This window comes from Pelodiscus sinensis, chromosome 10 (genome assembly GCF_049634645.1).
Source record: "Pelodiscus sinensis isolate JC-2024 chromosome 10, ASM4963464v1, whole genome shotgun sequence".
Lineage (NCBI taxonomy): Eukaryota > Metazoa > Chordata > Testudines > Trionychidae > Pelodiscus > Pelodiscus sinensis.
The window spans coordinates 50,641,485-50,665,180 of record NC_134720.1 but is presented as its reverse complement, the minus strand read 5'-3'; the positions used below and the strand labels follow the sequence as shown (position 1 = coordinate 50,665,180).

The window sequence follows — 23,696 nt, the reverse complement described above, 5'->3', positions numbered from 1 at the left end:
TCCGTGTCTTAACTAAGGATGTTGAGAGACGGTTTATTGACTAATGGCGTATTGACTAAAGATTAATTGACTTGCTTACATCCCTAGTCTAAACCGAGTAACTGGAACAGGCTGATACAAATATCTATTGATATACCTAGATTTTGGCAATGACATTTAGATAATGCCTTGCTGGGTGAATGAAAGTTTGGTGAAATAGTTTCTTCGGAAAACCTCTTTAGGGGTTGTTTTTCTGCTGTTCCACTTGCAGAAGTCATATTCTGGGTCACACTTCTGTTAAATTGGCGTTGGACTTGTGCTTCTTGTTTCAGACTGTCAACCTGTGTTCCCTGTAAGTTGTGTGCTTATGATGCACAGCGGGATTAGCAAGTCGCCCAATGCTAGCGTTTTTTCTACTACACATTTGCACATGCTTCAGTACACACACAATGTATTCTGCACATGGCTGGAAAAAATCTGCATGTGGATGGAAAAAATTAGAGGGAACATTGCTCTCAGCTTTCCCAAAGCTAAGATTTCTGATGAGCTAAATTACCTTCCATTCCTTCAGGGTGCCCCATCCTAGGCCACAGTTGAGGTGGCTGGAAGAGTGAAGAGAGAAATTTCTATTACTGTTTCCTGTGCTTTTGCTGTCTCTGTACATTGCCATTACTGCTTTTTCCTTCCCAGTTAGGATGTATGTGAATAAATAAAACCACTTACTTTGCTTAAGGCATCCAGTAGCTTTCATCAGAAATATCTTGTGGAACTGTTTCTTTTCTTAATCCAGAGCAGTGGTTCCTGAAGAAGGGTGAGGAATATTCCCTTTAAAGAAATATCAGTCTTCACGATTGCAAATCATTCTACAGGTTGAGCCGCTCTAGTTCGGCACCTTCAGGATCTGACTGGTGCCAAACCAGAGAGTTTGCTGGACCGTGGGAAGTCAGTATTATCTAGCACAGGGGTGGAGAACCTCAGGCTCGGGGACTGGATCCGGCCCCCGAGGTTCAGGGGTCCCCCTGCATTGGGGAATCCATGCTGCCCCTCCAGTCCCCCGATACTCCACCACGGAGCTGGGATACACAAAATATACTGGGCTGTCCCCCCCCACACACACACACCTCCCCCCAGGCTCTGGTGTGCAAGGAGAGTGTGGGGAGTGTCTTTCTCCTCCTCATTCAGGGTGCCATGTCAGTGAGTGGTTTGGGGTTTTTCTGTTTTGTTTTTATTTTTTGTTTCTCACTTGTATGCGGCCTCCAATTAATTTTTCTGTGGGTCAGTGGCCCCCAACTCCAAACTTCTGCTTCTTACTGGGCTCTTAGAAGACACTTAGGGATAAATTAGAGCTAAACAACAGCACCGAACACTGAGGGCTAGGACTGGTGGCTGTAAATACACTTTATGGGACCGCGGGAAACTTCAGGCTACCTAAAATGATGCCGGACCACAGATGTTGCTGTATCCGAGAGTGCTGGGTTAGAGAGGTTCAGCCTGCTGTGATAAGCCCACCTATGAATTTGACCCGAAGAGAAGCTCTGTCTACCTCGAAAGCTGTCTGTTGCATCAACAGAAGTTGATTCAGTAAGACATTGCCTCACTCACCTTGTGTCTCTAATATCGTGGGACCAACACAGCTATCAGACCACTCCAAATAGGAGTTTGAACACACTTTACTCCAGTGTGCTTTTACCTGCCTTGTAAGTTGGGTCATTATGTGCAATATTTTCCAAGAAATTTGTAGAAGAAAAATTTAGTTTTAAAATAAAGTGGATCAAAGTGACGCTTTTGATTTTATTAGGTTTTCTCCCTTCAAGTCTGGCTGCTTTGACAACTCATTACTACAGGGTGTTTTGATGACAGAGGTCTCTAGCAGAAATTTTGACTAGTAGAAAAGCTTTCCCATTTTTTTTAAATGCTTAATGAGGGGGATGGGTGGGGAAGGAATAATGTAACTCCCAATGAAACACATTTTAATACTCTTTCCTGGGATTTGCTGGCAGTGGTTACTTCAGGTTCTCTTTTATATAAAACGTATTTGGTAGGACACGTTATCTGCAGTGCTTTCCATTCTGTAGATAATTTTGACACCTCGGCTTTACTGGCTTAAAATGGAGCTTTAAAAAGCTTAAAGAAAGGGGAGGAAAGCTTTTGTGCTGAAACTGGTACTGATTATAAATGAAAACTCTGGAAAGATGACACGGTGATTACCGCTTGTAAGAATAAAAATACCTTTGGGAAATATGATTTCCTTTCCAAGAAGAACCAGTGATGTAATCATCTGGCACTCTCAGAAGTTTTTGAGCCTCTGGATCTGTGGTAGCCATTGCGTTACTTTTACATCTTGTTGGGGGAGATAAAGGCACTCCCTTTCCTTTTAGCAGAATGTATTTGTAGATTTTTCTCATAGATGACTGAGACAAAGACTGCAGAAAGTTGTTAGATGTACATTCTTTCTGGTTCTTTATTGTACTACAGGCAGTCCCCGGGTTACATACAAGACAGGGACTGTAGGTGTGTTCTTAAGTTGAATTTGTATGTAAGTCGGAACTGGTACATATTGTAGGGGAAACTCTAGCCAAACATTTCTCCAGAGCTCCGCTTTATTCTCCCACACCTCACTTCCCTCAGTCCTTTATTCTCAAGCTGAGGTGTCTGCTGAGAAAAGCCGCTCCGCGTCTCCCTGGTCTGCCGGGGGAGGGGAGGGGGGACGGGCGCTAGCTTCGCGTCCCCCTGGTCTGCTTGGGGGGAAGCAGCTAGTGCAGGGTTGCCTCACCCCGTTTGTAAGTAGGGATCCGATGTAAGTCGGATCCATGTAACCTGGGGACTGCCTGTACTTTCTAGTTCAGTTTAGATGCATTCATGCACAGCTCTAGCTGTTATGGAAATGTCCTGGTAGGTCCTTTGATGGTACCAGCTTTGGAAACCATAGTGTAGGTGGGATGCTGAGCTTGACGAGAGCAGTATTATCTTAGTAAAGTCCAAGGGACCTGTTTCTGTACTCATTGAAGTAGATGGCAGCCTTCCCACTGGCTTGAAAGGGTATAGGAATGAGCCCTAAACCACCACCGATTTTTGTTAGCGCTCTGCCTTCCTTACTACGAAGGAGCTAAACTAGCCTTTTGCAAAGAGAGTGCCATTGTTGGCTTTCCTTGTGTAGTCAAGGCTTACTCATTAAAGCAAGATGCTGGAATTGAGGAGAGTTTGGGGCTTTCTTTCATACTCTGCCATTGACTCACTCTGTGTTCTTTAAAATCACATGTTCCCTAATTTCCTCTTTGTACAGAAGTGACACCATCCCTTTTTTAAAGGTTGTTGCCATTCTCTGATGAAGATGCTGTGTAAATACTAAGTAACATGATTATTCTCCTCTTTGGATAAATTAAAGCATTAAAGGTCTAAGTGCCTTGAGTTTCACCCTGATTGATTTTTCTGGTAATTAATATATTGTCACAATCTTGTGGGTGATGTATTGTCATTAATTCACACCGGTGAAGCCTGGGGCGTTAGGCTGGAAGCAATAACTGTATCAAAGCTGCAGGAAAAGGTTTAGTTAACTCGCGTTCAAGAGAGAGTAAAGAGAATTAAGCCAGGTCCACATGGGCTGAGAAAATTGATGCAAGATACGTAACTCCAGCTACGTGACTTGCGCAGCTGGAGTCGACATGCCCTGCACCGATTTTTTTTTTTTTTTTCTGGGACGGCCCCACAGCAGGAAGTCAGTGGGAAAGACACTCCCATTGACTTCCCTTACTCCCCACAACAGAGAGGAATACTGGTGCCGATGGGGGCATCCTCAGTGTTCCACTTAGCAGGTCTTTACCAGACCCGCTAAATCGAAACCCGGAAGATTGATCGCAGCAGCATCAATCCTCTGGAAAATGGAGATGTGGCCTTAGTTTTAGGTTTAGTACCCTATATCTGTTTGGTGTTAATTTTAAGAATGCCTCTTCTGCTCTTCGAAATGAAACAGGAAAGACTCTGAAGATCTCTGTAACTGATCTCTGTTTCAGTCAGCATTGCTAATGACTCTTTATACTAACTTGATAGCCAAACTATCTGCTCTCTTGGTACAAACCATTTTAAAACATCCTTGCTTAGCAGATCACAATTTCACAATCTTTACCTGAGAAGGTGGTGGCTGAAGCTACCAAAATACTGGATTTCCAGGAGACCTTAAACATTGTTACAGTTGATAAACATTTTTATGGCAATACTGTAAAATGAATATGTACATAAAACATGAAAGGTGGAGTTACAGATAAGACTAGGAAAGCATAAATGGTCAGGAGAGAGGGCCAGGTATGTGCTGAATTTCCTGGATTCCACCCCTCTTCTCCACCCATTGAAAGGAAACCTGCCTGATCGAGGAGTTGGAATTGATCAGTGGTGATCCCAAGGCTGTCTGACAGCAGTTAAGGCAATGATATTTCTGACGGGCAAATTTTATATCCAGATGACTTCAGAATTTTGCTATCCTGTGAATTCAGTCCGAAATCTTGGTTCCCTGAAATCAGTGACAGATCTCCAATCGACTTCATGGAGGCTAAGATTTCATGCATAGAGTTTAAAAAGATCCTCATCTGACATCTCTCACATCCCTGTTACTTTCTAACCAAATAACTATTCCATTATTTGGGTGAGTCTATACTGCACTTGAAGCTCGAAATAAGATACTCCATTTGAGTTATGAAAATTGCGTAGCTTATTTTGAGTTAATTTCAAAATAGCTTATTTCGAAATTAGGCACTGTCTTCACAGCACTTATTTTGAAATAAACCACTATTCTGAAAGGTCCCTTACTCCTTGCAGAATGAGGTTTACAGGGATGTCAGAATAGCGAGCCCGTTTTATTTTGAAATAACGGGCACTCTCAAAAGACACAGAATAGCTATTTCAGGATACCTTCGGTATTGCAAAATAGCGCTGCAGTGTGGACATAGCCTATGTGACCCCAGGCTTTTCTGTCTTGTTTCATGACTGTATTGGCCCGTGGAGGAGGATTAAATTAATTAATAATGAGCGAAAAAAGATAATTTGACCTATTAAATCACTTCTAACTGAGGTAACTAAGAGACATTCTCAGAATCCTCACCTTCTGGTGCTAACATACAAGAGTGCCTTGTCATCCTTCTTGTTAAAGTAAATACCTCAGCTTTTCTTCAGATAAAATAAACTAACAGCTCAATGTTCAAGAGTAACTTGAAAATAACAAACCCATGTGCAAGAGCCATGGAGGAGGAAATGAATTCAATAACATAAGAGATTTTCCCCTCTGGAGGAAAAAAAACACACGGGGGCAATTTTAGCGTGTGGAATTTCCATCTCTTACTGTCAAAGACGGAGTTTGCCTCCTGCAGAATGGACAAAGGAAAATTTATCTCTGATACCAATGCATTTTCCTATGGCACCCTTTCCCCACAAGAGACCAAGCATAGACTACTGCTGCTAGAACAATCTTACCTCATTGTTTGATGCACAGAATCAACAGAGTATCCAATAAGAAACTTTACTGATCCCTTGTGAACCATCATAAAGTCATGCTTTCTGTATATTCTACACATGTTTAGATCAAAAAACTCTGTCAGTTCAATAAGGCTATGTCTACCCAGCAGTGTTATTTTGGAATAACTGATGTTATTCCGAAATAACAAAGTCCATGTCTACATTACAAACAGTTGAGCTGGAGGACTTCTTACTCTGACTCCTGTAACCCTCATTGTACAAGGAGTAATGGAAGTTGGAGGAAGAGTGCTCTTTTTCGGACTTCCTTCTGTAGACAGCTCCAAAAGCTGAAATAAGCTGTTTCAACTTAAGCTACGCAACTGACGGCTCAAGTTGCATAGCTTATTTCTGCTTTGGCTCTGCTGTGCAGACATGCCCTAAGTGTGCACTTGGTAGTTTCATTCTTTCTCTCTTGGGCAGAATACAAGCCTATTTGAGTCCTGTCTGCTTTAAGCATAAAATCAAGGAGACCATTAGTGTTTGTATCTAAGGGTGTCTTCATAGAAATGTACTTTAAAAAGGCTAGAGAGAATGGAAAACTGAAGTCACACACAAGAGTTGCCTCAGCTTCTTTTATTTATATCCCACCGCTTCTAAACTACAATGCTCTGATATTTGTTATTTATAACTGAATGAAATTTGCCTTTACTTCAATGGGATATTTTTAAATTGGTAAAGCAGAGAAGATCCTGGATAAAGGAACCATAGTTTGAGGAGTTCAATGAATATAATATAGGATCAGTAAGATTTTGCTAGTTATAAATAACAGAAGAGTAATATTATATCCTCATACAGCATATTTACCTACAATGCATAGTCATATAATTAGTTGTGGACATGCTTTTTGTTCCATTATACGTAGCTCACTTGTTCTTCTGTTTTATCAACTTCATTCTCTGTGAGCAGCAATGTGTCCAATAGAATGGCTGATGATGACTGGATCGGGGAGCTACGAAGTCTCATTGGGCTCTGGTACATAACAGGACCAATCCCATTTCGCATCCCATGCATCATAAAGAGTTTGGAGTTTTCTGCCACTGAATTTCTGAAAGAGATCCTGCTAGAGCATTTCCGAAGGGCCTTGATTGGCTTTGTGGTCCGATAATTGCAGGTGATGTACCTGCCAAATGCCTCCCTGAATGTCTTGTTGAAGAGCGTGTAGACCAGAGGGTTCACCCCTGAGGATACATAGCCTATCCAAACAAATATCTCCATTAGCCTTTGAATAACTTCCTGGCTGCAGGAGTTGCACAAAACGGAAGTTATGTTCGTTATAAAGAACGGGCACCACATCAGCAAGAAAAGAAAAAATACAATCCCCAGGACTTTTGAGGCCCTTTGTTCATTGCTGATGGACTGCATAGACTTCTTCCCAGCACTGGACATTCTGCGTATGAACATCTCTTCATTTGTGCTGGGCAAAACTTTGTCCTTTCTGGAGCCATCTAACATGGCCACCTTTTCTGGCGATGAGCCAGCTGTTGCATCCCGTTGGAATACTGTAGACACAGTAGACCAAGTTAGGCGCTGAGGAGGCTTGTTGATCAAGTAGGCCTTCTTACGGAGTGCTTGTATGGTCAGAAAGTAAGTGACTATCATAATTGCAAGCGGAACAAAGAATGCGGCTAGCGACCCGTATAGGATGAAGTCACCAAAACGATCGACTGTCAGGACACATGTGATGTTTATGGACTTGCTGTCTCCATCCTCTATACCTCTGATTGGGACTGGAATGGCGATGCCTACAGAAAGAAAACATAAATAGTTCAGCGTGGTATCATCTGCAGTCTGTCTCCCTTGCTTCTCAGGTAAATAGGATGAAGTTTAATAAGGACAAATGCAAAGTGCTCCACTTAGGAAGGAACAATCTGTTTCACACATACAGAGTGGGAAGTGACTGTCTAGGAAGGAGTCTTGCAGAAAGGGATCAAGGAGTCATAGTGGGCCACAAGCTAAATATGTGTCAACAGTGTGACTGTCACAAAAAAAGCAAACCTGATTCTGGGAGGCATTAACAGGAGTGTTGTGAGCAAGACACGAGAAGTCATTCTTCCATTCTACTCTGCACTAATTAGGCCTCAGTTGGAGTGTTGTGTCCAGTTCTGGGCACCACATTTCAAGAAAGGTGTGGAGAAATGGAAGAAGGTCCAGAAAAGAGTAACAAAAATGATTTAAGGTCTAGAAAACATGAGCTATGAGGGAAGGTTGAAAGAGTTGGGTTTGTTTAGTTTGGAAAAGAGAAGACTGAGAAGGGACATGATGGCGGCTTTCAGGTATCTCAAAGAGTGTCATAGGGAGGAGGGAGGAAAAATTGTCATCCTTGGCCTCTGCGGATAGGACGAGAAGCAATGGGCTTAAATTGCAGCAAGGGAGGTTTAGGTTGGATGTTAGGAAAAACTTCCTAACTGCCAGCATGGTTAAACACTAGAATAAGTTGCCTAGGGAGGTTGTGGAATTTTTATAACTGGAGAAATTTAAGAGTAGGTTAGATAAATGTCTATCACGGATTGTCTAGACAGTATTTGGTCCTGCCATGAGGGCAGGGGACTGGACATGATGATCTCTCAAAGTCCCTTCCAGTTCTAGTATTCTATAATTTTGTAGCTTCAGAGTGTATATGGAAGCATGTTTCGAGAGAGCTATATCGAGCCAGTGAGTTAAGTGCTGTTAACAGTATTAGCTGGAGATTTGGGTAAATAGAACTTGAATAAATTCAGTTACCTCAACATTAAAAGCTGGTCATCTTTAACTGAGAGTGACCTCCAACACTAAACAGTTCAGGAAGCCAGATAAGTCCTAGGGGGAGGAATAGCTCAGTGGTTTGAGCCTTGGCCTGCTAAACCCAGGGTTGTGAGTTCAATCCTCATGGAGGCCATTTAGGGATTTGGGGGAAAAATTTGTCAGGGATGGTACTTGGTCCTGTTGTGAAGGCAGGGCACTGGACTCAATGACCTTTCAAGGTCTCTTCCAGTTCTAGGACACAGGCAATCACCATTATATTTCTATTTCTTTAATATTAAATTAAACTTTGGAGCAGTTGCAATAGTAAATTAACATTTTTCCTTACTCTCTCCTACTCTTCCTGCATGTATTTTTTGGGTTTTCTGAAGACCTGATCCAGAAAATTGCCACTGTTTAACTCTCTCTCATCTTGAACATCAACTGATCAGGTTGTCCGCCAGCAGTCTTTCACCTGTGTTAACTCTCTCTTGAATATACAGTTGTTTACATGAGTGCTCAGTATAAATCTGTTGTTTAAAGTTGCTTGGCTATTTAACGTCTTTAAATTAAGCTTTGTTACTATTTTTAAAATAGTTAAAAACAAGTCAGAGGGTTTGTCTTAAGTGAACTTTCTATGACTGAAATGAGACAGTATTTTTATTGGTAAAGGTCTACCTGGTGACAAACACAGGTTCCTGTCTGTCTGATGAAGGTGGTTCGTGCTACTCTCTCCCAACACTTTTCAATAAGATCTAGGGATTTATTGTACTTCTGCATCCCCCATCCGCTTTAGCAGTGTCTTTCGAAAGCTGTGAAATGACCTAGCCTTCGGTCACTTGATCCCTTCCTTAATAACAGACACACCTTTGGAAACAGCAAACATTTAAAACAAAGTCTGAATCAAATTAACCTTTGAGTTAAAGAACTGTGGCTTTGCTGTTGTGTACTTTTTATGATAAGGGGTATACGAGTAAATCAGATACAGGCAGTCCCCGAGTTACGTGGATCCGACTTATGTCGGATCCGTACTTGGGGACGCCTGGGGCAGAGCAGCTGGGGTGCTGCTGGGTTGGTCCAGTAGCGCCTAGGAGCGGCGCTACTGGACCAACCCAGCAGCACCCCAGCTGCTCTGCCCCAGGCGTCCCCAAGTCAGCCGCTGCTGAAACTGACCAGCGGCTGACTACAGGAAGCCCGGGGCAGAGAAACTCTGCCTCGGGCTTCCTGTAGTCAGCCGCTGGTCAGTTTCAGCAGCGGCTTAATCTGGACGCCAGTTCCAACTTAAGTACAAATTCAACTTAAGTACTAACCTACAGTCCCTATCTTGTACTTAACCCGGGGATTGCCTGTATTAGAAAGTCAATTTTTATCTTGCTTCCACGGCAGTTTCCTTTCTTATTTTAAAATGGAGAAATCTTTTCTCCCGTCAAAGTACTTTTCTAAATGTAATTACATTGGGAGTTCTTGTTCATAGGAGCACATATGTAGGTCAAGAGCACAGTTATAAACTCTTTTCACCTACACTGTGTCAGTAGCCTAAGTTACCCAGGAAAAACTGCTCTTGGCAGAGTGTTTCTTGTTCTGTGTGGCATTATTTGCTTTTGTAGTGCTGTTTTTGTATCTTGCTCATTTGCCATAATTTGGACTTAATGCTTGACCACTTCTGATCTCTGAATCTGATGCTGTCAGAAATTTCATTTTGTATACAAACTTATTAAAGATGGGCAAGATGCCATTTGCAGAGTTCAGAAAACACTTAGAAGTGAATAATAACCAGTACATTTTGCACTTCATTTATAATTTTTTTTAAGCTTAAACTTTGGACTTTTTGTATCTTGGCAGCAAACTTTAATTTCTGAAATATATGTTACTGGCGGCTCACTTGTTTGAATCAGTGATTGAAAGATGAAATTTTTACGTGTGCGTCCTTCTTTCTATACAGCATTAAACCAAAATTCAGCAATTTCAACAGCAACTGTTTCAGGGCTTAAAATTAAATCTGTTTTTAACAGCACTGAAACTTAACGTTTTGCATTCCGAGAAAAGATACAGCAGAAGCAGCTGCAGTGTGAGCCACCCCATGCTGCTCCTCAGTGTGTTGTATCCTTCTACGGATGGGGAAAAAACCAACCTTGAACTTCATTCCTATTCAGTCACTAATAAGTCTGCCAGTTCATACCTGCTAACTATATTTTGTGACGTAGCCACCTGCTCACTAGGAAATGGACTGACATCAGCTCAATTAATATAGGCTGCCACCTCCTAGTACGTCCGCATTTGCAGTCTTACCCAAGTTCCAATGCTTGGGAAAGATAGAGAATCCCTTTCCCTTGCAGATCTGAGAAGCCCCACATACCTATTGAAATGAGCCACACCACAGTTATTTTGATGAGTGCTGTAGCTCGTGAGTTGTATTGGCTGGCCTGAATTGGTTTTTTTATGGCAATGTAACGGTCCAGTGAGATGGCGCAGAGATGCATGATGGATGCTGTTGAAAAGAGGACGTCAAGAAATAGCCAGACAGGACACACATCAGGGGGAAGAGGCCATGTGTTATCTGAAAGAGAACAGGAAAGTTATTTAATTTCTAATGGCCTTTGAGTGGTCTGTGTGCATTTCTTCCTTCATTCATTTCACTGAAGGGTCTTAATAAACACTTTGGAACCATATTTCACTCCATACCTGCCCTCATACATTTCTCTCCATGCCTTTTCTCTTTATTTTTCTCTTTACTTAATCTCTCATACCAGTGTTTCTCAACCAGTGGTACGAATACCCTTAGGGGTACTCAAGAGCAGTCTGGGGGTACGTCAACGCAACTGAAATTGAAGAAAACTGAATTTTTGTTTTAAGTTTTACAGTGCTTTATTATTTTTGTACTTTTTACACCCAACAATTTCATCTCCTGGTTGGGTACGATTAAGTTGTTTAAACAAATGTGTTGCAATGGTAGAAAAAATTGTGAAAACTGTAGGTGCTAAGGGTATTTATATTTTTTAAGGGGGTACTTCTAATTTTTTTAAAGAGGTTCTTTATAAAAAAGATTGAGAAACACTACCTCATATGATTCCTCCTCTGCCCCCGTTCACCTGGGAAAATGGTAGAACTAATGCTTGCTGTCAACACATTGTTATCTTGGTATATTTTATGGCTTTTGCTTTCTCTGTGTGTCTGTTATGTAAGTGCTTCAGGACAGGGACTGTCGCAGCTTTGTACACTGCCTCGCCCAATAGGGGGCCACGATCTTGGACGTACTGTAATCAGCATGATTAATAACAAAGCGTGTTGATTTGTACTTCATGCATATGATATCCGTAAAGCCCACTGGGTTGGAGGTAGATTTAACGAAGGAGGAAAATAAGTGGCGACTTGTCTGTCATAGCAATGCTGAGGCCTGGCTTAAGTTCTGGGGTTGGGGATATCTTGAACAGTCTTTCTAGTGCATACAGGTTTATAATTAAAAGGTTTGCTGTGACACTGCATCCCGGCCGTGACAGCTCAGCTGAACTCTGTCACCAGTGACTGGCTACCACCTTTACTTAAAAGAAATTACCTAATGTTCCTTCACATAGTTTTCAAGAGCAATATCTCAAGCTTAAAAGTTGTATTTTTGGCTGGGGCTAATCTGTTTTAATGTTCTGTGTCGGGGACTCAAACCTGGATGGCCTCTGTTCGTTGTCTGACTGCAAAGAGACAGGCAACACCAGCAAGATCCAATCACAAGCTCTTTATTGAATAGTGCGCACTACAATAGAGAGTGGCCCGTCTCCAAAGAGAGCCAGCCCCAATTTCATTAACAGTTAGGCCTATATAGACAGTTCCGTCGTGTCATAGACTATTCGCCCAAGCAACCTACCCCCCTTTATCAGTAAGAAACTTCTAGTATCCATGCACACCTGGCCAACTATATGTCATGTCCTTAAGCAATTCATAATCATCAGCAATTTCTTATCAGCCCAAAAGACAGGTACCGGGGCAACAAGGAGACAGTTTGTTATGGCCAAAAGGAGAACATAAACAGGGAGTTTTCTTATCAGTTCTTAACACAAACTGTTCCTCATCACAACAGGTACAAGAATGCAGCTTCTTACTTACTTCTGCAACTTAAGCAAGCGTGTAGGGTGCGTTCCTGCTTGAACCTATCTCCAGTTCTGCCCAGGGACTACCCAGAAACCTTTGTTACATCTGCTTTAGCATAGCTGCACTTGGCCTACTTTTCTAGGGCCTAACATCTGTAACAAGTAAAATAGCCCATCAGCTGCTGCCTGTTCAGCATCCAGATGTTCACTTTGTATTGTTTTCACCTTCAAAAGGGTTGGCATTTGGAGCTCTGCCTTCCCCGTGAAGAGCTCATATTCACTCTGCTGAACATCTGCGGATGGACATTAATGAAGCTTTTTTGAGGTTTTTCATAAACAAATTGATCTTGCATACAAGTGATTTGTAGCACAGGCCACTGTTGCTGGGTGATTGTTGAGCTTACAAGGCACCTTAGTGTTCTGTTTCAATATGAACATGTTGATCTGGAGAGGCCCTGCCGGAGTATTATCACCTCTTTATAGAAAGATTTTTTGTGTGCGCGCATTTTCTAACCATTGAGATTTGTTTTAAACCTATGTAGCTTTTAACTCCCTGGCTGCGAATAAACAATGATCAGTTGTCCTGAAGTCTCAGAGGGGTGGCTGTGCTAGTCTGTAAAAACTTTAAAAAAAAAAATAACAAAGAGTTCTGCAGCACTTTAGAGACTAACAAAAAATGTAGAGGGTATCATGAGCTTTTATGGGCAGAACCCAAGTGAGGTGTGCCCACGAAAGCTCATGATACCCTTTACATTTTTTGTTAGTTTCTAAGGTGCTGCAGAACTTTGCTGGTTTTTTAAAGTTTTTTTTTCAATTGTCCTGCGAGTGTTAAATGAGCTAATCTAGTACATCAGTCCATTATTTTATCAGTAGCAAAAACATTGCAACAGTTTAAGATTTGAAGATTTGATTTCACGCTGCCATGACTGTTGTGGTGAAACAACATGATGAGTTTCAAGTTAGGGGAGGATGGGAAAACCGCATCGAACTAGGCAAAGTTTACACTGATCTGTCCTGATGATGTATATGTTGAAATTTAGCCAAGGAGAGAAATAGGTGAAAACTGAGAATATTATTGCACCTCTCCTAACGCAGTTGCGCTCCAGATGAGATTCCAGTAAGAGGTCAGCATAAAGGAAAAGGATTTACTAGTTTTAAATCAAGGATGGGAAACCCCCTTTGGCTCGGGGGCTGCTGATCCACAGAAAAATCATTTGGGGGCCTCACATAAGTGAGAAGGAAAGGGGGGAGGGGGAAAAAACGAACAAACTTTCACTGATGAGGTCCCTGATTGAGAAGCCGGACACTCCCCACATTCCGCTCGCACACTAGAGTCTAGAGCAGGGCTACTCAACTTTGGAAGCCCAGGGGCCACAATGATACTCTCAGCACATGCCGAGAGCCGCAACTTAAGTGTTGTTGCATAACATGCAAATATATACAATAGCTTCTTTCACACAATGCCCCAGCGCTCTCGGCAGCTCCTCCCTGGGGGTTAGAAACGCCAACACCCTGTACTCGTCTGTTCTAGCCAGCCCGTCTGTTTGCATCTGTCAGTGCTCCTCCTGCTTGGGAGATGCCTCGCCGTTATGGAGCCTGTTCCAAGGATCCCACCCGGGGGCTGCATGTTGAGCCCCATGTAAACCCAAACCACACCGTGAGCCGCAAACAGCCACGTGTTGAGTAGCCCTAGCCTAGGGGCAGTTAGGGTAGTAGATTTTGTGTGCTCCAGCCCCCCAGTGGGGTGGCGGGTGGGGAGGGGGAGAGAACTGGAGTGCCAGCATAATGCTGGGGGAGGGGAAGCCCTGAGCTTTGGGGGCTGGATTCAGGCAAGCTGGGGGCCACATCTGGCTCTTGGGCATGAGGTTCGCCACCCGTTTTAAATAAACTAGCCATAAGTCTTGACAGTCACATGTATGATTCCTGAGTGTCAGGCAGAGCTGAAACTTAGTTACAGAAAATAATTTAAAGTTGATTAATGAATTAATGATGTATGGAAAAATGCGTTAATAGGAGCATTCAGCAGACACAGATTCACTTTTACCTTTCGTCCACAATATCAATAGGACATAAGTTGTATCTTCTTTAACTTCAAAGGCCTAGAATGCAGTCATTCAAACACCTATGTAAGCCAGCATTCCAGAAAAAAATTAGTAGTTAAAAATAACTAATTAATTTGGTGTGTTTGAAATACTGAGCTTCTCTCTAAAAAGGTAAGAACTGTTTTGTGGCTTAAATAGATGAAGTAAGCACAGTTCTGAGGATGAGGCGTGGAATGCAAAAGCGTACATTTTGCATACTAAAGGATGTACAGTTGGCATTAATAGCTGAATTTCAAATGAATGATTCAGTGTTTCCTATCAAAAGTCCTTATACAGTACTCCGTAGATGGTAGCCTTGCAGAGAGGGGGAAATGTGCATTGCAGTAAAATGGATTTTCTTCTTTTTCAGTTAACTTTTTCATTACAAAGGCACCCTATAATGCTTGGTAATGGAGCTGTCCTTCCCTTCTTCTGAACTCAGTTTTTTTTGTATGTAATTAAGTTTGACAAGATCTGCAGAGCTGTTTAGTAATTGCTGACCACATTGTAAATTTGGAAACCTTCTTCTGTTTATATTTTTGTTTTTCTTTGAAACAGGGAGGAGAGGGGAATCAGCCTTTCACATTATGAACTTGTATAAAATGTGGATTTTCCATAAAAAATTATTCCAGCATCTTTACATGCAGTAGTTGATGAGAACCAAGGGATATAGTCAGCCTAAGCCTTTGTTTGAATCAAATCTATAATTTTATTGTGGCCATTTTTGTAGCTCTGTATTAAGAATACTTCAATTGCTAAAAACATCAAGGATCCAATGGCACTTTAAAGACTAACATTTATTAGGATATTATAACATAAGCTTTTGTGAGCTACAACTTACTTCCTCAGATGCTGAAGAGAAAAAGAAAGAAAAAAAGATACAAAGATGGGGATGGGACATCAGTGCTAATTATGTCACAGTCTTTTCTTCTCTCCCCGTGTCCTTTTCTTGACAGCATCTGAGGAAGTGAGTTATAGCTCTCAAAAGCTTATGCTCTAATACCCTTATAAATTTGTTAGTCTTTCAAGTGCCACTGGACTCCTTGTTGTTTTTGCTGAAACAAACTAATGTGGCTACCACTCTGAAATCTGTCAATACACTAGTGGTTCTCAACTTTTCCCCTTTCAGGAATCTGGTTTGACTTGTGTACTCCACATTTTACCTCCAGTTAAAAACAACTGATTTACAAAATCAGACCTAGAAATACCGTGTCACAGAACACTGTTCCTGAAATATTGCTTACTTTCTCATTTTGTCTGTATACAGTTTTTAGCTTGTACTGATTTCACTAGTGCTTTTTATGTAGCCTGTTTGTAGAACTAGGCATTAATAGGGAGGAGTTGATGCACTCCCTGAAAGATTTCTGCATTCCCCCTGGGGCACATATAACAAAACCCTACGTGACTTTCTACCATTTTGGGGCAAAATGCTCTTTATAGAATCCCGGCCAAGCCTGGCAGAAATGAAAGACGGACTTGAAGAAAAGTTATTAAAAATAAATCTCTGCATTTTAAAAATGTGTTCAGCAGTTGTGTTTTTATGATCTCCACCTCTTCCAGTACTTAGTAGAGTTTTCTTTCTGTGAATTGTCACTTCAGGTATTTCTGAAACTTGGGATTGGGAGAGGAGGCATAGTAAAGACAGCCTTCGTAGAGCATTTTTTGATCCTTGAATATTATAACAACCTGTTGGTAAAACGTGTTGTCCCTGTGGATGAATATTCATAAAAATTGATTTTAAAATAAAACTCAAGTACATAAAATAATGAAGCAGGGAGGCAAAGTTTTTAACAGGTTGGGGTTAGTTCCAGTTTATAGAAATAGTGATTTATCTCATCACAAATGTCTCATTTTGTTTGGGGCAAATAATTAGCTGTGTTTAAAGCTTACTTTGTAATGCTGCCTTGTGGCATTAAAAATGTTGATTATTTTTAAAGGTACATAGATTTTTAAATGTCCCAGTTACTTGTGTTTTCCTTAATAAAATATTCCTGATTTTAGAGGTCCAGGGTTGGATTTTTTTATTTTTATTTTTTTGTCTTGAGTAAATGATGGGTTTTTACAAACTATTTCTGGCTTTGATTTACTGAAGTGAGGAGGAAAGCTTTCTTTATAGGGAATATGGTTTTCAAAAGGTAATCCTTAAAACTAGATACGTGTTAGAGGAGCTGGTACTGATTGAATGCTTATGATTCAAAGGCGCAATAATTATGTATTCATGTAAGTGAGATAAAGAAAATCCTTTACATAAGTGTTGGAAGTTATTATTTTGCCTTTGTTATAATGTATTCTATAGTCTATTGAAATTTGGGGCCTGTAAGGGATTTCATTATGAGTCATTTTGTTGATGTAAGGTTTTTTATTGAGGTGGAAGTTTATCACTCTCTTTCATATCAGTGTAAGTTCAGATTTTATTTTACAAGCTACTGCGTGTGTAGCCTCTCAAGTATGATTTATCCTGATGACAATACTTGATGGAGGATACATCATAGGCTTTGATTTCCCAGCTGTTCTTCTTGCTTTTGTATTCAGCTTGCATGGTTAAGTTCAATTTTCTTGATAAATTCAACTAAAATTGTAGTCATGGAGAAGTTAATTACCAAGGTACAGTACTTTTATTTCATAGTTAACTAAAGATGCTTTTTATTAAAATTGCCCTGAAACTTTTTTAGTTTCCTTCAGTCAGCCTTCCCTGAAGTAGGTCTGATCTCTTCTGGTGATATTTCTAGAATCTCTTCACAATCGCTTACTTTCTGTCTTCAGTGTATTCCCATAAATGAATGACAGGTGAATGAGTTGCAGTGTAATCTAACCATAACTGGTATAAGAGTTTGAGATTTCCAGGTTTCTTGAGAGAGACACATTATAGTAGTTTACTGCTCAGAAAAATCAGTGTTGTCTTTTTTTTATTTAAAGGTGTATTTCAAGGGCACAAAATATCAATGGTAATACTGATTTTTTTTAATGGAAAATCACTATATAGGCCTTGTCTACACTAGCAAGCTTTGTCACCAAAACCTGGAGAGTGTACACATTGCAACACAACAAAGGTCATGACAAGTGCCCAGTTTTGGTATCATAAACACTTCTACCTCAGCACAGGACTTTTATTCCCTAAACCAGCTCTCTCCCTAACATCTCAGGTACTGAGATTCCAGCCACAAACTTCACAGAAATGAAAAGTATCTTTACACACAAGCCTGCATTGTGTCAGGAGGGTTAAATTAGATGACACTTGAGTCCCCTATGATTCTTTTATTACCCCTCCCACAAGTACTTGTTGATGCTGTTTGCAGATAGGTGTCAAAATCTTTATTCTGCTTCAGCTGTTTTAAATGTTAATATGGAGACAAGGCAAAGCTAAATTTGAAAGCACACTTCAGTTTTCTAACACGCTAACCTTTTAATGAAAGTCATGCAAACACTTTAGCAGTTCACACATTCTGACATTAAGCTTTTTTTTGTAAATCAAAACCACCATATGCATTCAGTCAATACTGAAATACAGTTCAGTCACTCATTCTGAAATTTATATTTAATTTAAGAACAGCACTATAGTAGTTAAGTTGTTATAGGTAATATGTGGAAAATGAGTCTCTATTACAGGAGCAATTAAAAGTCTCCGGGTAGCCATGTTAGTCTGTGACTTTAAAAACAATGAGTCGTCCTGTGAGAGGGGGGGAAAGAGAAGAGAGAGAGAGATTATAGTATCAATCATGAGCTTTCGTGGGCAATACCTACTTCTTCTTCGTGGGCTTGAGTGGAGATATATATTTGTTAGTCTCTAAGGTGCCACATGACTACTTGTTTTTTAGGAGCAATTAAGAGTCTGTAGTATTAACTTTTGTAAGTATTCTCTGAGTGAGTCAGTATCCATAGTGGATTTTAGCTTTAAACATCCAGTTGCATGGTGCCAGCAAAAACTGAGCTGATTGTTGCTGCTGGATTTAAGTAGTTCACGCCTTTCTCCGTATATTTGTCATATAATTAGATACAAGTGAAAAAATCTTCCACCAGCTGCTCAGGTGGCAAAATGCTTTTCTATTTGGCTGCCAAGGAGACCTCGTATAGAAGTAATTTCAAAGTTTAACATTGGTCAGTTATGTCAATCGCCTGCCGTGGCCTTAACCACACCTACTTAATTATATTTAATTTTACTTTTTTCTTTAAAACTTCCTGCAACATGAAAGATGCTTTTGTTCAATTCTAAATTAAGATTCCTAGCATATTTTAACTTTGGTTCCAACAAACAGCTTTAGCTCTGGATTAATTGAGAGATTAAGTAATAATAAAAGAAAAAATAGGAAAATTAGAAAGGCAAAAATCAGTTATTGGGAGATTAGTGAAGTTCAGAAAGATGGAATTTTGCTGCTTATTGTATTGGCTACTGTGCAGATTTTGTTTATAATTTATGATTTATTAATTTTCTTATTCTTTAAGGTGTCATCTTTCAGCCTGTTATATTATCTGCTGCTCTATAAATGAGGTATTGGGAAAGGTAGTTGGTTTTATTGGAGTGTTTTTAATGAAAAACTATGAAACTTTTATATTAAGATCTCAGAGTTTGTGTACATTTTGACAAAGATTTTTTTCTTCCCAATTAGAAAATTGTATCCTAAGTGACACAGTCATTTTCTAGAAACTGTTGCTTGAAAAGACAAGTGTCCCTTACCTGTAGTTTTACATGTCTGTATACTGAGTAACACTTTATACAGCGAAACTAACTGTGATGCATTTTTTATGACTCGGAAGAAATTGTCACCAAATTGGCAGCAGTCATTTGTGGAGAAATAGGTCTGCTGATTACCTTTGTGCATTTAATACTTTAAATTTGTGTCTGTTGTCCCCAAGGCAACCCTTAGAAATATAATATAAAAGCACAAAACTCCTGCTGTCTATCATTAGTTATGGGTCAAGGGTACACTTCAGTTCAAAGGTTGAGTTGCCAGCATGAAGGTCTTGCATGGGGCTTACTTGAAAAAATAGACACAATATCACTACAACTCTTAACATGTCCAAATAGATAATTAAAAAACCCTAAAAAAGAAAGCAACTTGAAACAAAGATAAAAACAGAGAGAGACACCCTTCAGAAATGTCCCCATACAGTTGTTACCAAATTAGGTATAAATGCAGCATTTGAAATAGTAGGTCCCTGAAAATGAGTGTGGTTTTGTTAGTCATTAGGGAATGAACAAGAAAATGCCAAATTCTGTGTATAATCTCATCAAAATCTGTTTTATTCTTCATGAGTCAGAGTAAGTGGCAACCATGATCTCCTACATCAGCTGCACAGATGGTCTGATATTGGGATAGCTAGACAGATGGGTTCTCTCTCTTTTGGAATACATTATGAATTTCATCAGTTCCCTAAGGCCATTGAAAAATCCATTTTCTTACAGGTGACACCTTAGAATTGTTGCCATTAGTGATCATAGAGATTGTCTGAAACATGCACCCGAGTTATATAAATGATACAGAAAATTGTCCTCATTGAGTGGCACCAACTCCTTGTAAAGTAGTGAAAAGCTATTCTGTCAAATAAAACGATCACAAACTGAGTAGCACTTTTGTGTGAACTTCTGTTTTGAGTATAATATCTAACAAGAGTGGATGTTCCAAATTGCACTGCCAAATAGTAATTCACTCTCTACCTTTTTTTCCTGAGTGTGCTATGTGTAGATGATCCTTTAGATGTAAAATTCTTTGGTGTTTTTAGCCTCTCTGATAAAAAGGGTGTGAGGCAAAAGAGAGGATAGTCTTAGCAGATTTGTTTGAACCTGTGTCTTGAGAAATTGTGAAGTGTTTAGCCAGATGGTGCTCACAGAAAATAACATTATCATAATTAAGCAGTGGAAGTAAACAAGCAGTTGTCCCATTTAAAATATATTTAGCATAATTTGCTCCTCTTATGGAAGCATGATGGCAGGAAGAAAGTGAAATACTTACCAAACAGTATGGTAAGAAGGGCAATCGGCATCACAAATAATCCAACCAGCATATCTGCCACCGCCAAGGACATAAGGAAATAATTTGTGGCATATTGCAACTTTTTCTCCAAGGACACGGCCAGTATAACAAGAATATTCCCTCCAATGGTAGGAATTATAACCATTAGGATCAGTAGAGCGGCCCACCGTGGTCTAGTCCCCTGTTCGTCATTCAAGTAGTTCTGTTTGAATTCCCCTGTTACTGAGAGCTGTGTCAAAGATCCATTGCTAGATCCATACCCGTTGGAAGGATAGGACATCTTTGTGCCCAGCAGGATGTATTCAGGAATTGTGTGTTGCTCAGACATTTTGTCAGGTATAGCAGCTGGCTGTTCCTCTCTGGTCCGGTGCGATCCTGAAGAAAGGCCAGCATGGTCAGTAAGGTAAACCAGTCATCTGATGCTGTGATCTGCTGCACCCATGCCAGAGTGTTGGGTCTAAACTTGTATTCCGTTCCTTACGGGATGCACGTACCGCTTAAAAATGAAAGTATTGACTTGGGTCCATCTCTGGCTGATAGGATCTGATGGTCTGATTGCTCTTGTAGAAAAGCTGTAAGATTCAGAAGGGTTTATGAGGCTGTGAGAAGTCGACAGTTTTTAGCTTCTTGAATATTCCAACAGCAGGAGATATGGTATGTGAACTTGCATGCCGAAAGGTTTCTCTACATACAAAATATGCCGATTGCATCATTTTTATTTACAAAGTCCAAAAATGATGTTTATGTCTTGTAGGTACAACTCCTATTCTGAGTGTCTTGTCTGTATTAGCATGATGTAGGCAGCGCACAGTACCTATATTTTCCCTGTTAGAATCCTGTTTCCCCAAGGAGCTGCTATCCCCTTGAACGTGGTTGTGAATGATATAGAAGATTTATTAAATGGCTACAGTCCCTCGTTTATCTGATGAAGGTCGGAGCGCTGCAATCATTTAAACCACTGGTGACTCCATCACAAGAGAGTAATAGACAATTTATGGAACTCAAACATCTACAGTCACCCATTGTTTCAATGGGAGGGGAGAAGTAAAATCTTCACTGTGTTTGGAGCTCACGTTCATTACGGCTTGAGCAAGACTTTAACTAAACACAGCCTGCCCTAGCTCTAAACTCTGCTCAAGACTTAACACTTGCTTTTCCCTCTTACAAGCAGACACTTTAAATAACCATGCACTCAGGGGTATGTTTAAATGTTTTCTAGATTTGGCTTGCTGTAGATTTTTCTATGAAGAAAGCCTTACCTTAGATTTCTCTTGGATTTTTGTTTCCTTGAGGGTTCGGAGGATACATTTCTTCTGCAGTTTGGCCGTCTTCTTTTTCATCACGTGCTGGATTTCAGTACATAGTTTTAACATCACTTTCTAGAAGACAAGTTTTTTATTCTTCTTGGGATATACTTAAAATAAAAAATGTTGTCCATAGCTTCCCATTTTTTTTTAAACATCAAGATTGAACTACTTCTGTTTTTAAAGTCAAGTTCTTCATGTATGTATTTTCTCCAAATGGTATTGAATGCAGAGGAAAAATAATTCTTGCCACATACATTTTTAAAAAATCGTATTTTTCCTCTTCTCCAGTTCTTTTGGGGATCTTACATACTTAACATGTCTCTTGAGCATTTCATAGCTCTTCTGCATCTCATTCTGTGTGTAGTTTTCTCTGCATTCGTTAGCAAAACTTGCTGTCTGCTGCTACCGTTAGTTGTTGATTGACTCATTCCAGTGGATCCAGTGATTAAAAACAAGGAAATAAATGAGTGGGGTTTTTAGAGCTGGAAAAGAGCCAAGGAAGGTTATTTCCTTTTTATTTATTCAGCTCTCCAGACCTGTAGTGTATATTCTTTGTCCCTGTGTCTAGATGTGTGGTTGCAGTGTATGACCACACTTCACACTACAGCATATAACTGTATTCACAGTAGTTCTTGTTCTCGTTCTCCCTCTCTCTCTCTATCTCTCTAAACATGAGCACAGTTAACTCTGGAAAGTTCAGATTTAGTGTAAACTCTTCTGTTTGTCAGGCTTTGAAGTGTGTTCAGTTTAGAAAAGTGTGTTAAATGCATGTACTGTCACTTTAAGCCTTCCTAGATGCAGCTGTTTTTTATTACTTAGAGTATTTTCTATTCTAAAACAAATTTGAATTTACTTTTGAGGACAACCACATGGGAAGTGTGTAATAATCTGACATAGGTGAAGTCGTAGTTTCATCGAGTTTAACGCCAAAGGGACCATTAGACCATTTAGATTGACTTATATATCACAGACCATTATATTTTGTGAATCGCTTAATAGTTTTTGGGCTTTGTCAGGGTCAGATCCTCAGTGATTTGGGATTTGTTCCACATTAATTTAAAAAAAACTGTATTCACTTTCTCAAATGCATGTAGATATAGGGTAACAAGAAAAATCTGCTGTAAATAAATTATGGAAATATTTTAATGAATATGACAGTTTTTGGACCCAAACAGCAATTTCTGTAGCCTAACCATGCACATTACAGATAAAGTAGTTTCAGATATCTTTGTCAAAGAGAAGTGGTGTGTTTTTTTTTCCCATTTAATAACTTGCTGGTTAATAGGACAATAAAATATTCATATTTGTATTTTAGCAATTTCATGGCCCTATAGCCCAGGTCATAGAATCTGTATATCGTTTCCTCACTGTTAATTATGCACATGGATATTTTATTACAATGATTTTTGTATAGTAGTAATAATATGCTTATATATTTTGTATTAATTTCACATGGATGAATGGAGAATTAAATGACATTGATAACATGATAGCTTGTTTGTCCCACTTGAAACCAGATGAGACCTCAGCTAGTAATATGTGACTTGTTAAAGAAATGCTCATACATCAGCACATGCATCTATTAATACTTGATTAAAAAAACCTCTGTTATAAAAAAAAAATGCTAGAGAATTACTTCTATTTTTTTCTGATACATCTACGTGCTGCATATACCTTATATCTGCATTATAGAAGGTGGAATTTCTAGCCAAATGTATGCCCTTTATTTGATATTCTTACATTTCTAAAGGGAACTATGACAGAAGATCTCATGTTATCTCAATCCCAGCGATCTCACGGGGTCTGAGACATTTTATCTTTTCCCAAAACATTCTTTTATGAAAAGAAAAGTCCAGGTGCAGTAATCATTCCCTCCATCTAAACCCTCATGTTCCCTTTTCAAGTATCAGAAGACTACATAGTATCATGCCCATGAAAATAAAACTGAAATTAGTACAAGGAGATAATATGCCACCCTATAGTGCAGTGTTTCTTAAACTGTATTCTGCGGCACACCGGTGAACAACAGAGTTCAAAATGGCCGCCCTTAAAGGCCGTCCC

The 23,696-nt window shown here is 39.9% G+C and overlaps 2 protein-coding genes across 3 annotated transcripts in view; one reads left to right on the top strand and one right to left on the bottom strand.

The window, feature by feature from the left end:
• PSMD1 (proteasome 26S subunit, non-ATPase 1) overlaps positions 1-23,696 on the top strand; it is a 126,418-nt gene that overhangs the window by 50,012 nt on the left and 52,710 nt on the right. The window lies entirely within an intron of this gene.
• Positions 1,288-22,276, bottom strand: HTR2B (5-hydroxytryptamine receptor 2B). 2 transcript variants are annotated; one of them, XM_006112358.4, is made up of 4 exons: positions 21,588-22,276; positions 20,308-20,900; positions 10,556-10,756; positions 1,288-7,223 (listed from the first exon to the last, which is right to left on the bottom strand). In XM_006112358.4, exons 2-4 carry the CDS (start codon positions 20,654-20,656, stop codon positions 6,334-6,336), a joined length of 1,440 nt encoding a protein of 479 aa, XP_006112420.1. In that variant the 5' UTR covers positions 20,657-20,900; positions 21,588-22,276; the 3' UTR covers positions 1,288-6,333. The 2 variants fall into 2 exon arrangements, with proteins under 2 accessions (XP_006112420.1, XP_006112419.1); XM_006112357.4 differs by having other exon boundaries at positions 20,308-22,276.